General features: G+C 52.3%; 1 protein-coding gene across 2 annotated transcripts in view; it reads right to left on the bottom strand.

Moving 5' to 3' along the window:
- Positions 1–1,462: 1,462 nt before the first annotated feature.
- Positions 1,463–16,577, bottom strand: part of FAM53B (family with sequence similarity 53 member B) — a 54,197-nt gene continuing 39,082 nt past the window's right edge. For both annotated transcript variants that reach the window (XM_055793769.1, XM_055793770.1), the window contains exon 5: positions 1,463–5,034. In XM_055793769.1, coding sequence (XP_055649744.1) covers positions 4,705–5,034 — 330 coding nt within the window. In that variant the 3' untranslated portion in view covers positions 1,463–4,704. The remainder of the gene's footprint in view (positions 5,035–16,577) is intronic.

The following is a 16,577-nucleotide window of genomic DNA, read 5'->3' as shown; positions in this document are numbered from 1 at the left end:
ATACATACGCTCAGGCAGCGCGCTCTGGCCACTGTCTGCGTTCAGCTACTGCTTTCTGCATTTGCAGGCAGGAGGTAAACGGTTCCGGTTCCAGTTCCAGTTCCAGCAGTCCCAACAGCAGAAGACAACCCCGGACACTGAAGGACACCGAAGTGATGCTCCGTGGTTCTGGAGCAGCCTGCGAGCGCTGGAAACACTTGTTTTTCAGAGCTATCAGCTGGCTGCTGAGCTGCACGGCACCCCTTGGGGACAACAGGCTAAAGCAGGCTAGGAATTAAATTATAATAAAATAAACCACATCTGGGAAAGTGACCTTAGTGCATTTTTTTGGTCTGTTTTTGTATCTTTTGTCCTCCGGGTAGTGGTTCAGCCAAAGTGTATGGTACCATCTGCATCTGCGCACACACAGAGGATGCCGTAAACCCTGGTTGAACATTAGGGCTGTGACGGATCACTGAGAATTTCTTTTTTATCCTATAATTCTTCATTTTTGTTCTATTATACTAAGCCTATCTCTTCAATCTGATTAAGTTTAGGCAGATAAACATCCTGCCATCTGTCATGAAACTTTTTAAACTGTTTGCTTGCTCGAGGAAACACAGCCGTTTTCCTTTCTGGTTTACAAAGGCTGTAGGGAGATAATCGCTTTGTTTCCCCAAGAATTAATTTAACACCCCCGCGTGCCCTTGCCCTGTTGTGGGCTCTTTGCCTTTCTTGAGTTTAGATTATTTTTTTTTTAAGAGGTGGGACATTAGCTCCATCCTTGAACACAAAGCATAAGGTGCTACTTAGCACTTCAATGTTGATTTGCATTTTGCTGTTACCTCTTCGGCTGCATTACAGATGACAGCCAGCCTCAGGCTCGGGGGGCTGTGGGAGACATACCCCCCCCCCCCCCCCCCCCGCCCCGGTGCATCACATCTGCCTGCAGGAGAACGTCACCAAAAATGCCCATTTTTCTGGTGCAACCCATGGCTGGGACACCATTCCTATTTCTGACACCCCAACAGAGGGTTCCAGCCGGGGACTTTCCCCATTCACCCCCCATTTTTGTGACACCCTCCACTCCCCCCAGCTCTGCCCCATCAAACTCCAGCCGGTGCCACCACCCGGCTGATGGGTCCCCAAGGGGCAGTGGTGTCCCCAGCGCCCTGACCCCGCAGCAGCGCCCGGCCACTGGGACGGCACAGAGAGGCGAGACGCCGGCTGGGGTTATTGAACCAGGAAGCTTTATTTACACAGTAAAAGTAACAAGCAATTTCCTGAGATTGAGCTGCTCTAGTGCAATCAAGTCATGGAGGGGGTACGGGTGGGCAGCCTCCTCGCCCGCCCGGGGAGGGGGCAGCCTGCACCGGTGGGGGCACCTCGGGCAGCCCCTTCCCGGGGACACGCACATCCCGCTGCACTTGTGCAATTGCCAGCGAGACTTGCCTACTACAGGTCATAGCTTCAGAAGGCTTTCTTTTCTTTTCTTTCTTTTTTTTTTTTTTTTTTTTTTTTGGCCATCTTCTTCTTTTTGATTTCTTGAACATCAAACCCATAAACGCTGTAAAGCACTGCTACAATCCTATAACATCCTACGTAAGTCTGTTAGCCTGTTCAGCCAGGAGCTTTTAAACAATGCACTTGAAACACAACTTTATTGGCCAAAGAGGCTATGCTATAACGTGGAAAAATTACAATCTATTTTACAAATATTTCTTTTTGTGGTTTCTTTAATGTAATCTTTCATAGAACAGGCTCAAAGAGCTGCATCTGCAAACACACAGCAAACTCCCTGCGCGCGTGCTAAGACTTTTCCTAGTAAAATCCTTTTTTTCAGGATGCTGAACTCTTACTGCTGCTGACACAGCACGCTGTCATCCTGCCACGGCTGCTGGCCAGGCTGGGTCACGCCTTGGACGAGCACCGAGTCCCTTCTGTTTTAGCTACCTAGCAAGGAGTAACATCCCTTGTCTGCATATTACTTTAATATCACATTCTGGCAGCCGGCAGGAATTTGCCGGGGTGGGGAGGGGGGCATTACCAAAGCATCTGTGTAATAGGTGACGTCCTTTACAAACCAAGAGCGGGACCCCTGGGGGGATGCCCTGCTCTCCCGCTGCAGTGGCTGCGGGCGTAGGGTCCGCATCTCCTGATGCCGGGGAGCAACGCCACTTCGGACTTTACAATCAACAGGATGTCCCCTGAATCTGAGGCACATACTATATTATATTTAATATTTTTAATTACTTTATTTATATATATATTTATATATATATAAATCCACAAATGTTTTACCTCTACAGAGAGAGAGAGAGAGAGAGAGAGAGAGAGAGAAAAATTTTTAAAAGTAAGGCTTTCTTAAACTGAGAATAAGTACATGAAAACATACAAACCCAACAACGAAATACCCAACAGAACACCACCGTGGCCTCAAAACCGTCGCTAACTGTAGTCTTTGCCTACGCTAACGTGCCCAGTATAAGGCCATTACTCATTGGAGAAGCGTCTTTAGTAAGGCAAACGGGTTGTGCTGTATGTAAACTGAATGCTACGGCTACGTCGAGTACAGCTGGGTAGTGGTCCATTGGTCACCTTCCTACCATGGGGGGTTAGCATGGCACCGGTAGCAGCCCTTGGAAAGAAAACAGAAGCCCTTAGGAATCACTGCCCTGGGGAAGCACATGCGAGAGCCCACCCGGAGCTCTGCAGCAGCAGCCGGACATGGATTTGGGTGAATTTGCCCTTTTTCGGTCACTCGGGAGCTGGCAGCTGCGGAGGTGCCCGTGGCCGGTGGGAGCTGTGCGCCCCAGGAGGGGGGACATGTTGGTGAGGGGGATATCGAGCATCAGGAAGACTCAAAAGCTGAGAACTGTGCTGTGGCCGTGCCGCTGCAGGGGCACGTGCCGGAGGGGTGGCGGCAGCCTGGGGACACGCTGGCGTGGCTGGACCCCCCCAGAACGTGTCAGCCAGGCAGCGCCTTCCACTACAGGAGGGCTAAAAATTAAGCCAGGATGTATTTTCTTTTAAATAATGCATCAAGCGACAACTTAAAAGAGCTGGAGGGTTCCCCAAAATGAAAAAGAGATCCCTGTCATCCTTTCCACAAACATTTGGGGCTGGCCCAGCTCACCAGCACCCAGCGGGGGCATGGACGTGGCCACCGCCACGCTCTGCGGTGCCAGGACAGGGCTGATGGGTTCCACTGTGATGGGAGCCGCCACGCACATCCCAAACCACCACAGAAAAAGTGCACTAACAGAACCAGAAATGATGAATAAAACCTGTACCGGTGGCTCTCAGCCCTTTTTGAGTTACAGACTCATCAAGTGTTGCCCATGGGGGTGCTGAACCCTGTTACAAATGTCATGTCTTCAATTGCTGCTGGTATCCATGACTTTTTTTTCCCTTTCTCACTTTTGCAGAGCTCGGGAAGTAAACCCTGAGCTTGAGGGCACCTGCAGAAGATGCTGCAAGCCACTTGTACAGCTTTCCTAGAGCTTTAAACAAACAAAAAACAAACAAAACAAAAAAAAAAGAGGGAGGAAAAAAAAAATACGCGTCCTTCTAAACCTGTTAGCAAGTGGACAGCTTCTTTTTACCAAAGAGAATTAATATCATACAAATATATTGGTCACCATTTTATCTGTGCTAAAAAGGCACAGGAAGAGGAAAAGCTTTCAGTGCTGCTACCTGGATTTTCAGCTTTTTGCCAGCTGACTTTGTCAAGTAACCCCGCAGCGTGCCTCGGGCGCAGCCCCTTCACAGTACGGCCAAGCCAAAACAGGAGGGGGGCAGCCGTGCCCCGGGTAGCAAAGAGGGCACAGCCGCTGGTAAATGGGTAAACAGCCCAGCCCTGCTAAAAACTGGGTGCTGAGAACACAAGCGAGGGTGGCACCGAGCCTGATCGGGGCTTTTTCCCGATGGGTTTGAGAGAAGGGACTGGGAATCAAAAAAATAAAATAGGGAAGGCAGGCATCTGAGCATCCCCAGGCAGCACCTGCCAAGCGCTGCTGTGGATGCCACCCCACAGGGAAGCTGGGCGGGCCAGGGGTCCCTTTAATTCCTCATCAGGAAAAGGAATTTATTTTTTTTTTTAAAAGAAGTAAAAATCCAGCTCTTACCATTATTAAATTTAAGCAAAAAACTTCACTTGTGATTTCCTTCTCACGGCACTCCCAGGGACGTGGGGAGCAAGGGTGGTGCCGGGGCCGTGTGGGATGTGGCAGAAGAACCGCAGCCGCCCCCGCAGCCCCAGACAGCGCTCGCTGGCGAATCTCGACATTCTGGTTCCCCCCCACTTCTTCCAGCCCCATGGGTGGTGGTTTCTCCTTGTGCATCCCTTTCCGCACACGCACAGGTGGGACCCGGGGGAGCGTGGCCAGCCCCACCAGCTCCAACCTGGGGTTGGCAAAAGCCATTTACTCGCTAAATGCGAGTTTTTGGCCATCCCTGTGCCTGGTTTCCCCAGTCGGACAGGCAGTTTCCTCCGGCTAGCTGATCTCTGGCTACAGTAGTTACAAAGAATTTCAAGATTTACACACGCATGCACACAAATTGCTCTAAATACCTGATGAAATTTTGGCAAAGCTGCTTCGTCCCCTCCGGCTGGCAGGAGGAGAGCGGTGGCAGGACCCCGTGCACCCAGCGCCGGCAGCGGGGAGCCCTCCACGGCTCCGCCGGCAGCCCCCCGACAGCGGGGCAAGGGGACCCACTCCCTCCTCAGTTGTTTTCTATCTGCTCGATATCTATCTCGCCATCCAGCTGGAAGAGGCTCTCGGCGCCCGGCCCGCCGCTCCGCCACGCCGCCCCGTCCTCCTCCTTCCCGCCGCCCTCCTCCTCCTCCTCGCAGGAGAGGTCATCCCTGCTGGCCCGGCGCTCCTCGGCCCGCGGGAGCGGCGGCTCCGGCACCGGGGTGCAGGCGGGGGTCCTGCCCGGCATCACCTCCGGGGAGCAGGGGGCTGCGGTCCATGGCTGGGGGCCGGGGAGCCGCTGGGATCCGTCCTCGGCCGCGGAGCTAAGGCAGGTAAGGCTGTTGAAAGTCTGGCGGTTCTGCAAAGGCAAGGGGAAAGAGGCAGCTGAGACAGGCGCGGGGACAGGGACCGGAGGGAATCCTGAAGCTGGGCTGGGCTGGAAGTTACACCAGGTGAGCCAAGTGCCCCCCATCCCAGCAGGAACACTCGGCTCGCAGCCGCTGGTCCCTGGAGCTGGGCAGCCACCGCAAACAGCCACCCCCCACCCGTGGCAGGTCCCGCGCTCCTCCTGCCCCTGCGACGGCACCAGCAACACCCCCACCCCAGCGCGGCTCAGTCCCACCACCATCTCCACCCCACGCATCTCCCAGTCCCACCTGTAAGGCAGGACAGAGCCATCTGCCAAAAATAAATGCCTGTTTCCGACAACTCCATTTATTAAACACGGCAAGAGAAACTTCAGCCCCTTCTTGAAGCAGCTGGAGCTGGTGTGCTGCCAAACCCTCCGCTGTGATGGCTCACGGCTGTCCTCCCTTATTAAAGACCACACGAGGTCAGTTCTCTGTCCCCTGTCTCTCTAACGAAGAGGCTCCACGGCTGGTTGCCTTGGCCAGGACCTGGATTTACTCTACGTACGGTCACGTCTTCAACACAGTTTCAAACTCCACCAACAAGAAGCTCGCGGGCATTCAACCTCCCCCGCAGCAGAACGCACACAACCCCTCGGAGATGCTGGCTGCCCACCAGCACCCTTACCTGGCAGGGCATGCCTTTTGCCCAGGTTGGTTTTTAAAAGAGCAAACTAAATCTTAATTATTGAACGCCAACGGGAGTACCATGGCCACCCCACTGGCTACAGGGCAGGGCAGGTGCTCTGAGCCGGAGAAGATCGCGGAGCATCCTGCGCGAGCCTCTGGCAAGAGGCAGCGTGTGACGGTGCGATGGCTTCACGGCCACCCAGCGCGGCCACCTGCCCCGTGCCAGGCCTGAGCGGGAGCCCAGCGGGCACCTGGGGGGTGGCAGCCCCCTCGCTGGCTGAAGATGCTCACCTGATCTACCGTCCGTCTATCGGCCGCAGGAGGTGGGCACACAAAGAAAAGCTGAAGGAGAAAAAACACACTCCGTGCAAAGTCATGGATAGCTCGTGGCCTGGTGGAGATACGGATCAGGTGGGATGTCCCAGAGGCTTCACCGGTGCCTGGCATCAGTCAGTATTCTCTTGAATAAGCTGGTGGGGTTAAATCTGCAAAGACTGACACCGGCAGCTCGCTGGGAGTCCGGAGCAGCAAGAAGTTGGTAAGTCCAGATGAGGAGACCTCTGAGGAACAGCTGAGGAAAAATCTGGGTTTAGGCTGGAGACAGCCAGCGGAGGCGTGTAGGACTCCGTACTGCGTTTCCAACAATACAGATCCTGGAGTGCTGCTAAAGATTTCAGAGAGCTGTAAAACCTCATCACCAGAACTTGTTACCACAGGTTAAACAAATATGGTTAAACTACCACGGATGTTGGGTTGCCTGGGGTAGCAGAGCTCTCTGGGCCTCTTACGCTCGTTTATCTGGGGGAAGGCAAACCCTGGTGCTGTTTCCATCACACTCTCTCCAAGAGCCTGGGCCAGACTGAAGCTGGAGTAACCAGGAGAGACTGGTACCCAACCGAGCATCGGTCACACGGAGCGACAGGGCTGCTGCCTGCCTCCGCTCCAGCATGATTCAGGACCAAACATGCAGCCTGGAGACACAGTCTTGCTCCAAACATCCCCACTGATGTTCCTGGGGAATTTATGCATACTTGCTCGAGGTTTTCTTTCTTCCAAATCCAGGTAAGATGGGAGTAACTGTTAAAATAGCTTACCCCGGGCTGTAAATGAAAAATCACCCCTTTCCTTCCCCCCTGAGGGATGCAGGCCAAACCCCCACCTACTTGACACTCCAATAATTTCCTACAAAATCAAAGGTACTTGTGCTGAACTTGCACCCACCGACAACACGATGCTGAGAGGCTTTGGGTGCTGTGCTAAATGACGCACTACGGTAAAATGAGTCATTGCAGGAGACGACACAGAGGCTGCAGTAGCTGAAAGGAGAAGTTCCTGCTGCCCAAGGAGGGTCTGGCCACTGCCCAAGCCGAGGAGGGGGGAGCCACATTTCACACAGCCTTCGGTCTCTGAAACCTTCCAAAACCCCACAAGCCCCGAGCCCATGTGAAAAAACACAGGCATTTGTCCTTTAAAACTGCAACTGCACCCAGTCCTCACGTCATGCTGCTCGTGTTTTTTAAATCCAAGCCGTGCCTCTCCATGCGGTCTGTCTTCTAGGTGCTGGAAGCATAACAGCTTCAAGCAGAGATCTGCACATTATGGTTAATGGACAACTTGTAATTACCGCTGCACTTGGAGAAGGCCTGAGGACATAGGAGAAATATTTTCTAAGTACCTAAAAAAATCTGTGAGTGTGATTTAGGTACTTGAAAGCCTAAGCCTTCTGAAAGTCAACAGCCCTCCCAGAAGTGCAAATCCGTTCTATAAACAAAACTCTGGCGCTTCTGAGAACATTAATTTTTCTCCTGCTAATCAAGCTCATCTCCTGGCTCTGGCGCTTCCCTGGGCTCAGTACCCAGGCGCAGGCATGCTGGGCTGCTGCGGGTGGGCTACAGCATCCTGCAAAGGTGGGAGATGCTCTACAGCGCTTCGGAGAAGATGGTGATGCCTGTGTTGATGAATGAAGGAGGATGCAACCTGGAGAGCAACTGAACAGGTCCACAGCACACTCTTCCCATTCAAAGGAATGTGTTTCGATGCTTGGAGGCATCTCAGAGAACAGCCGTGAAGGCACTGGACTTCCAGGGAACTCTTCATTGGACTTTGGCAAGATAAGTGAGCAAAGAGCCGTGTTTTCCCTGCTCAAACCCACACATGCTGCAACCCAGCATTTTCCATGTACAGCCTTGAGTCATTCCAGGTCATATCTTACCTTCCCTGCAAGAGGACGGAAAAACCCTTCCGCTGGTCCCGCTGCTTCCAGCGCTGCAGCAGCTGCTTGCGGGGAAAGGCCACATGCGGGCGGTGGGCAGAGGCACTCCCTCTGACGCAGCTTTGCCGAGCAAGTTTTCACAGGCACCGTCTGCCACGAAATCCCACACCTCGCCTTCCCGGCCGGAGGGATGGCTGCAGCACAGCTGGGGTTGACATTGCAAAGGTGAGGGGATGGGCATTTTGGGGAAGGGTCCCCCAGGCTGGTGGTAACCGAGCCAGCATTGCCTGCGCTGGCTGCGGAGCAGCGGTGGATCAGCCACCGCCATCAATGCATCGTCTGTTCTCAAGCCATCGGGAGTTTTTTACTCATTTTTTATTTATTGGGTGAATTTAGCATGTGCTGAAGTGCTGAGCTAGGCAAAACCGGGCAGTCAAGTCCTCTATTGATATCGGCCAAAGAGCAGTTTTGGTGGCACAATGCAGCACTTGTTCCCCATGGCCAGGCAGCCCTGGGCCCCTCTGCAGCCCTGTCCTTCACGCCAGACCAAGAGGGGTAGCAGGCATCCCAAACGCTGTTGGTCTCAAGCAAACTGTGGGAATTCAGACACCCTCTTGGATCTGACACAGGTGGCTTTTGGGAGATCCTTCTGGCCACCCCAACTACACCCAGCGAGCATCCGTAATGTACCTTCCATCCAAACCCCCTTCACTCACAGCCATCATCACCCGTTTCTGACCATTTGAGGTGCTGGGGTTTCTTCCCCTGACTCTCCCCGAAGCTGCAGCAATCCAGCAGGCTGGGAAAACCCCTCAGGGAGAGGAAGAAAATGAGAGGTTGCCCAAGCAAGCACCTGAAAAATCATCTAAAAATGTGAGGAAGAAACCCTTGGCCACTGGGAACAAGCTGCAGGGCTGCCAGCCGACCTCCAGAGCAAAACCTCTCTTGTGTGCTGGTGACCAAGCTCAGGCTACGCCTCCTTCCCGCAGGGCTCTTGTGATGCTCCACACTGTGCAGGGCTAAAAGCCAGGAAGGCTGCAGGAGCTGATTCACCCCCCCACATCCATCCTTCTCCACAGGTTTTTCCTCCCTTTGAGCATGTGAGCCCGTGGGGGCTGGGGGCTGGAAGCCCCGACAGCAAGCAGGATGGAGAAATCCCTCGGCAGCACTTCTTCATATAACTCTGCCCCTCATAAAATACCTGGCTGTGAGCTTTCCCCTCAAACACATCCCTGCAAACACGGTGGATCTGCTAGAATAAATATTAGCCAGACCCTGATCCCCACGGCGATCCCGGCTTTTGCGCAAACACTTTTTTTTCCCCCACCCGGCCAGGTGATTGCCGCAATATTCCTGGGAAAGGTGTAACCCTACAAGCTGTCAGCACCACCGGCCCTACCTACCGAGCTGTCATCACCTCCTGTTAGCACACTGGGCTACAGTTGCTTCATAAAGCTGAAAATAACCTGGTGCCAGAAGGAAAGGGGGAAGCGGGCAGCGAGCAGGGCTGCTCCGCGCGGGGACGATGCACCTCTGCCAGCTCCCCCCAGCCAGCAAAGTCATGAGCAAAGTCAACCTGGGGGCTTCTCTGCCCGGCTCCGGTTTAACCCACTCTCTGAGGCAAACAGGCTCCTGTAAAACACCTTCAGCCTGGGTTGTTCTCTGTTGCTTTGGTCGTTTGCAGCACAGCGGAGTCCTGCCTGGCAGCTGTGTCATGCCAAGCGCTCGTCTGTGCTGCCAAGGAGGATGGCGAGGTGCTTGAGACTGGAAAATGGGATTTCTTTGGGTTTAAAGTCCTGCAGAACTTCATCATAGCAGCTGCTCTTATTTGGCCCAGGCACATACCCGCCACTCGGGTTCAATACTCTCCCCTGCTTTTAAGGCACCCAAAATCTGGTGTCCCCGAGGCTGCTTTCCTGGTGAGTGGGAAGGGGAATATGGGAGACGGGGAGGGAGTTCCACCAGGCACTGCTCCGTCCTGACACTAGAATAATCAACCTCTCCTCTTTACAACCAGAAGGAGCATCTCAGGAGCTTTGCCAACGGGCCCAGGCTGCAGCACAGGTGCCGGCGCCATGTGCTGGCCACGCACATCACCAGCGCGGTGGATACCCCAGACTGGTTCCGCCAGCACCCCACCCACTGCTCTTTGGGGCCCCCAAAAAGCAGGAGGTGCAGTCGTCTTGCCCTGAGCCATGCTGGTGACCACTGCCCCCCGTGGCTCAGCAGCACCGGCTTCCAAGATCAACACTGCCATGGGTGGGAGGTCGCGGGTCTCCCACCGACCCTGTCCTCCCGCAGAAAAAACCTCTGAGCTATGGATGAAGTGTTGGGAAAGAAATGACCGAAATCCCTGAGGAACAAAACCACAGGAGGCTGTTATGGGGTATATGAAATGCAAATGGAGCTCGTGTGCCTGGTGCAGCGCCGGAGCTGGGTTATACGCGGTGTTGCCATGTCAGAGAGCTCAAACTCATCCGCTGCTTGGTGTTTTTGAAATTTTATCTGTGGAGGCGCTAATAATTCGCAGGCACTCCTGCACCCTTCGTCAGGCTGATGTGCTGCATAGCCTGCCTGCAGCAGCATCCCCAGTACAGAGGGGTGGCTCCCTGCGCTGCGCCCAGCGGGTACCACGATGCTGCCCTTGTTATCAGGGTCTGCCTTCCTGGCTCTTCCCTTCTCATCTGCTAATGAAGAACATTTACCTAGCCCCAATCCTAATTTTGCAATAACAGGCACCAGTGCTTAGATGGTGCACTGAAAGCTTTAGCAGATAATTCTGCTTTTATTTTGTTTGGTGTGAAAAACAGCTTTCACAACCAGACTCGGAAATATCTATTATCCTACCAAGTTGCTTCACATTGCAGTCTTAAACAAACAAACCAAAAAAAAACCAAGAAGGAGGCTTTAAGTCATTAGTATTAATGCTGCCTTTGGAGCCCGCAGGGTTAATTGGGTTTTACTTGCAGTTTTGCTCTTGTCTTTGGAGTTCTCTTGCTGCCCCAATGGCAGTGATGATGTTTAGTGAGTTTCCATAAACACAGAAGAAAAAGCTGTTATATGACCCACCAACGGGAATCCCTCCAGTGCTACAGAGCCCCAGGGAGATGCTGGAGAGACAAATCCCAGAAATCATGGAGAAATACAGCAGGCACAGCTGTGCATGGAATCAGAGACCAGTGATGCTCTCTGGGGCTTGACCGTCCCACTCATGTGCAGCATCCCACAGCATCCCACACGTGGGGATGGCCCATTCCCATTCACAACGATAACCGGAGGAAATAATTAAGAAAGAACAATTATTTTCCCTAACAGACACTGAACCCTTCACTACGAGCTGGAGAAATCCATTTGCTCAGACAGGTCATTACACAACTTCATGAGCAACTACTGTGTATTTATTTATTTCCAGGTTGCCCATTCCTGCTGTGCCCAGCCTTTCACAGCCTCCCCGCCCTCTCCTCTTCATCCCCAGAGGCTGCGGCAGAGCATCCCTGGAGCCCCGCAGGGCACTCACACCGACACGCTCAGCACTGCTGCGAGCCCCACGGAGACAGCAGCACCGGGGCAGGGCTGCTCTCCTGATGATGCCATTGCAACGCCACAGATTTAAGCGGAGTGGTTCTGGCATAAGCAACAGTGAGCCTGCACCCGTCTCATCCCCAGAGCGGGCAAAACTCCAGGGTTTGGAGTGGTTCGTCTCTGGGGAAATTTGGAGATGCTGGTATTTCGACTTGCCCCAGGTTAGGATGAAACATCACTAATACGGATATTTATTTATTTTTTTAAACCACATTTTTTGAGAATATTGGCCCTACTCCATTTTCATACTATTTGCATCATGTTCAGCATAGAAGTAATATCTTTATTACACTATTGTGGTCTCACTTCACGTCGTAAATTATAAGGCAAGACCTTAATGAAATTAAAACCAAACTTTAAAAAAAAATTCTCACTCAATACTTTTAATAAAATGTTTTCTGTGAAACTCATCTCCCTGAATCAGCCCGTGTCGGTGGAAACCCACTCCAGATGAACACTCCCACCCGACCCCGCCGGGTACCATTCCCGTAGCAGCACCAGCGGATGGCTGGCAATACATCCCACACCAATCCTGTCACCAGCACAGGGACACTGTCACCTCCCTGGCAGTGACACGAAGCCCTTCTTTGCACCAGCACTTTGATTAAAATCAAAAAGAAGTTTGAAAGTGCTTGAGACAAGCAGGCGATGCCCCTCTCTTGGTGTAACACTGCGTCCCCCCCGCCGGGGAGGTGCCGAGCGGGATGGACCGCAGTGATGCAGAACTGGGATGGCTGCAGGCATGGAGCATCTCATCTTTTCAGCAGTGCCATTAAAGAAACTATCAGCAAGTAAAGGCATAAAATCCTATCGTGGATGACCATAAATCCAGAATTTATAAAAAGGTGGTGCTGTGGTGTGTACACCAAACATGAGGCAGGAGGTGCGAGGGTGCACCTAATCCCGAATAGCTCCCTGTGCCAGCATCTTGCCTCCCACAACAGACACCGAGCAGGCTTAGCACACAGTGACTAATTTAAGGTGATAGTAGTAGTCTGCTTTTCCCCAGGCATCAAACCATTGTTGGGTTGGATTAAAAATGCAAGGGGAGCAAGTAATCTGGAGTCATCTACCTGTAACTGCTCCTGGGGTACCTGCACCCACTGTCGCACCCAGCATCGTGGCCTCTTGCACATTAAATGCGGACTTGAAATACACACCACTTTTCCCACAGTCTCCATTTCGAGCTAAGCCTGAACATCTTTCTCTTGAAAAGAAAGGTGACCTGCCCTCCTGGGTTATTTAGCATCACTTCCTGAAATGCTTTGGGAGTTTTGCAAGGCAAGAGATTCCCAAGGAACTGTTCTGATCATCACTAGTAAAATTTTGCATGGACAAAATATTTTCTACAAAAGCACCAGCTGCCCAGGAGGCCACGGCCACATTTCCCTATGCCTAAAGGAGCCATTCCCACCGCGGTGCTGGGTGTAGCCACCGAGCCAAAATCTGCACCCTGCTCCATCTTTCAAATGCTTCTGAAATCCTCTGGCAGAAGATGCCAACAACGAAGCACCTTGGAGGGGAGAAAAACCTGACCATCGTCTGCAAATCCTGCCATCACTGCATCCACCTGAACTGTGGGAGGGGGCAGCAAGCCTGGAAATCTCCTGGAGTGCTGGGGTTTGGGTGGTTTTTTTAAAAACAGTATGAACAACAGCTCTTGGCCGCCACTTTTGAGCCACTTTTCAAATCATTCATGGATAAACCTCTGCTTCGTAAGTGCTGTCCTTTGGGTCCACGTAGCGTACGAGCCCAGGGATCAGAGGGTTAAACAGCACGTGGTGAATCAGATGCGCATCTTTGGGATACAATTGGATTTTGTCCATGTTTGGGACAGACACTACTGAGCTTTGTTTGTGTTTCCAGCCCTGTCCTCCCATGTGAGTGTGAACAAGGGTGGAACACCCCCAACCCTGCATCCCCGGACTCCATGGTGGGATGGAGGCGGGAGCAGGGGATGGAGCTGGGAGCAGGGGATGGAAGGCCACAGTCCCTGGGTACCACGGGGCCTTTCGGCACTTGGACCCCCCTTGCACAGGCAAAGGATGCTGCCGGAGGAGCCCACCCACCTGCACAAGTCTCAGCCCATGCTGGAAAAGTGACTTCGTGGCAGGATCGCTCACATCCCTGGATGCGGCCCGTTTCTGCTTTCACGGCTGAATTTATTTTCAGCCCATTGTGTTTGGCGAGTCAGAAATTTGTAACTGGGGCAGATGGGACCGTTTTGACTGTAAAATCGAAACAATGGATGTCATTGCGTTACACGTTACTGCTATTAAAAGCGCTGTCAGGTAACTAAAACAGAGCCTGCTGCAATCAATCACCTCCTACGGGCATCCTCTGACTATGCCAAGGTACCTTGCATGAAACGGTCACTCCAGAGCTGCACTAACAGATCAATCAGCCCTGTATAGGGAGACGGATCTTTTCTGCACGCTACTCCTGGCAGCGATGTGACCCAGGACCTAAGAGCAGGGGTTTATTGCTGTGGCAGCACCCATGTCACATCCCACCCAAGCAGGCACGGCCTCAGGAACCTATGGACAGGGGTAGGTGAAAACATGCATTGCCTTCATTTTTCCATTTGGGAACTGAGGCGGGGAAACCTGCCTGAAGGACATTTGCAGAGGAGGCAGGAATGGAGCTGACACATACGAGGCCTAATCCAGTGCCGTAACTTCAAAAGCATCCATTCCTCTTAACACGGTGCCCTCTATACATTAAAACGTATATGCACATGGGCCTGATAAAGCTTTCAGACCGAGCCAGTCTATGATCCCCAACAAAAGCTTTTCCTTTTAGTGCAGCATAGGGAGAAAGTAATGCCAAACATCTCCAAAAGGAAGGGAAATATTTCAGGGGTGAAGTTCCTCACAGCGTGCCAGCATCACCCTGGGCGCCACAAGCAGGAGGGTGTCAGCAGCATGAGCTCCTGCCAGTGGGACACCTCTTGGTCTCCTCAGTGGACACCAGCGAGACGAGGTTTGCTACACTTCGATGAATACGGAGAACGGTTTGTCAAAGGAGCAGGGAGGGGACAAACCCCCTTAACGCTTCATGCCGGGAGTAAACATCATTGTGAACCTAATTTCCCATACTGACCCGAATGTTTTTCAATCACTTGTGGTTTTAAATAAAAAAATACCAGGGCAATGAATAACGATGGTGGCATGTGTAATAGCCTGACCAAAGTTAACACCAGCTGGCCTCCGAGGTCCTCCGTGCCCCCCGAACCAAGGCATTTGCTTTTGATCCTGAACTGAAGGCTTTTTCCCACCGAGCCACAAACTGACCTTTGCAGGCTCTCGTTCATGTTTATTTTAAAAACACTGGGGTTTGGAAGCTGGAATCTGTCTCAGAAGTTACATCAATAGCAAACTATTTCCCGGGATACGTCTGGAATTTAAACCCTCCAGTTTTTTTGCCTGTCTCTACCTTTTGGCAATATTTGCCACCAGCTCGAGTGGGTGCTGACGCCGACTGAGATCACTGCCACCCCTCCTGCCCTGGCCAGCAAGCCTGAAAGCTGCCAAAACTTAAACAGAAAAATCTTCCTCCATGAAAACGTAGAGAATTTTACCCTTCAAGGAAAGAGCTGGCTGGCTGGAGAGGAGAGGTCACTTCTCCCATCCTGCAGTTTGAAACTTCTCCCCACTTCAGCATCAAGACCAGCCTGAACCATTTCCAAGCTGGTGGGCTGCTCACTTCAGCTCTGGGAGCGTGCGAGCTCCTTTGTGCATGGATCCTCAAGGAAACTGCCATTATTCCTTAGTTTGGAAGGGAAAACAAGGCAGGGGACAGCACAGCTCCCAGCCACCCAGAGCATTAACACCCGCTGCTCCTTCGGATCTCGCAGCCCAGGGTGAAGCTGATTTTAATCCTGAGGAATGCAAGAACCACACACATCCCCACTTCAGGAGGATGCTCTTGTGATTCCTGGTGTGCAGATGACTCCATCCTGCAAAGGCACGTGCTCCTCAGGGGACGGTGAAGTCACCCCATGAATGGTGCTGTCTGACCACGGCAGCCAGCGAGCAACGTGAATGGTCCCCTTGTACCCGGCACCAGCATCTCAGCACCCTTCCCGTAACAGGCGTCTCTCAGGCACAAAGTCTTCTCTATACTGCTCCTTACCAAGCACACCCAGCGCTTCATCCCCACCACCTCCCCACCAGGCTGGTGGCCACTGCTGCCAGTACCCTCTCGTCCATCCTTCACAGCCCACCCGCAGGGCAGATAGCTATTTAGGGTGAATCCTTAGCCACAGGAACCTGTGGTGAACTCTTATATATTATATTTTATATATATATACTTATATATTATTTATTAATATATCTCCATGATTTCTAGGATTTGTCTCTCCAGCATCTTCCTGGGGCTCTGCAGCACCGGAGGGATTCCCGTTGGTGGGTCATAATAACAGCTTTTTCTTCTGCATTTATGGAAACTCACTAAACATCACCACTGCCGTTGCGGCAGCTACAGAACTCCAAAGACAAGAGCAAAACTGCGAGTAAAACCCAATTATATTTTTATATATATATATATATGGTGAATTCTTAACCCCTCCATAACACCAGGGAGACGCAAGGGCATATTGTATTTTAATTGTCTTATTTGTTCTATAGCAACTACTCTCTGTCCCATATAGCATCTGCCATACTACATAATAAGTTGCTTCACGGAGAAGCAGTTTGCCAGCTGCCTGGGACTCCTCGGTGCTCATGGTACAACTCTTGCAGGAAAGTAAATGGATGTCAGAAAAAAAGTCAGGAGGGGAAGACATCAGTTTCACAGTAGTAGCTCTTTGAACTGCAGGTGCTTTGGAGGCTCACACAGAAGCCAAACCCTTGTGGAGCCATCAGAAATGGGGCTCAGGCGCCACCTCCGAGTCTTCATTTATTGCCGGTGCACGGATCCTGGCAGGGCACCAGCACCCTACAAACTAGCAGGAACCAACATCTCTCATCACGTCTGACGATCACTGCCAGCGGTGCGAGGGGTTACGTGCCACGAGGACGTTTGTGCCTGCCTTTCCACAGCAACTTGCACTTCCAAGCACAACAGGAC

This window comes from Falco peregrinus, chromosome 1 (genome assembly GCF_023634155.1).
Source record: "Falco peregrinus isolate bFalPer1 chromosome 1, bFalPer1.pri, whole genome shotgun sequence".
In the NCBI taxonomy this organism is placed as follows: Eukaryota; Metazoa; Chordata; class Aves; order Falconiformes; family Falconidae; genus Falco; species Falco peregrinus.
Note: the sequence above shows the minus strand (reverse complement) of the source record. Positions and strands in the feature narration are given on the sequence as shown.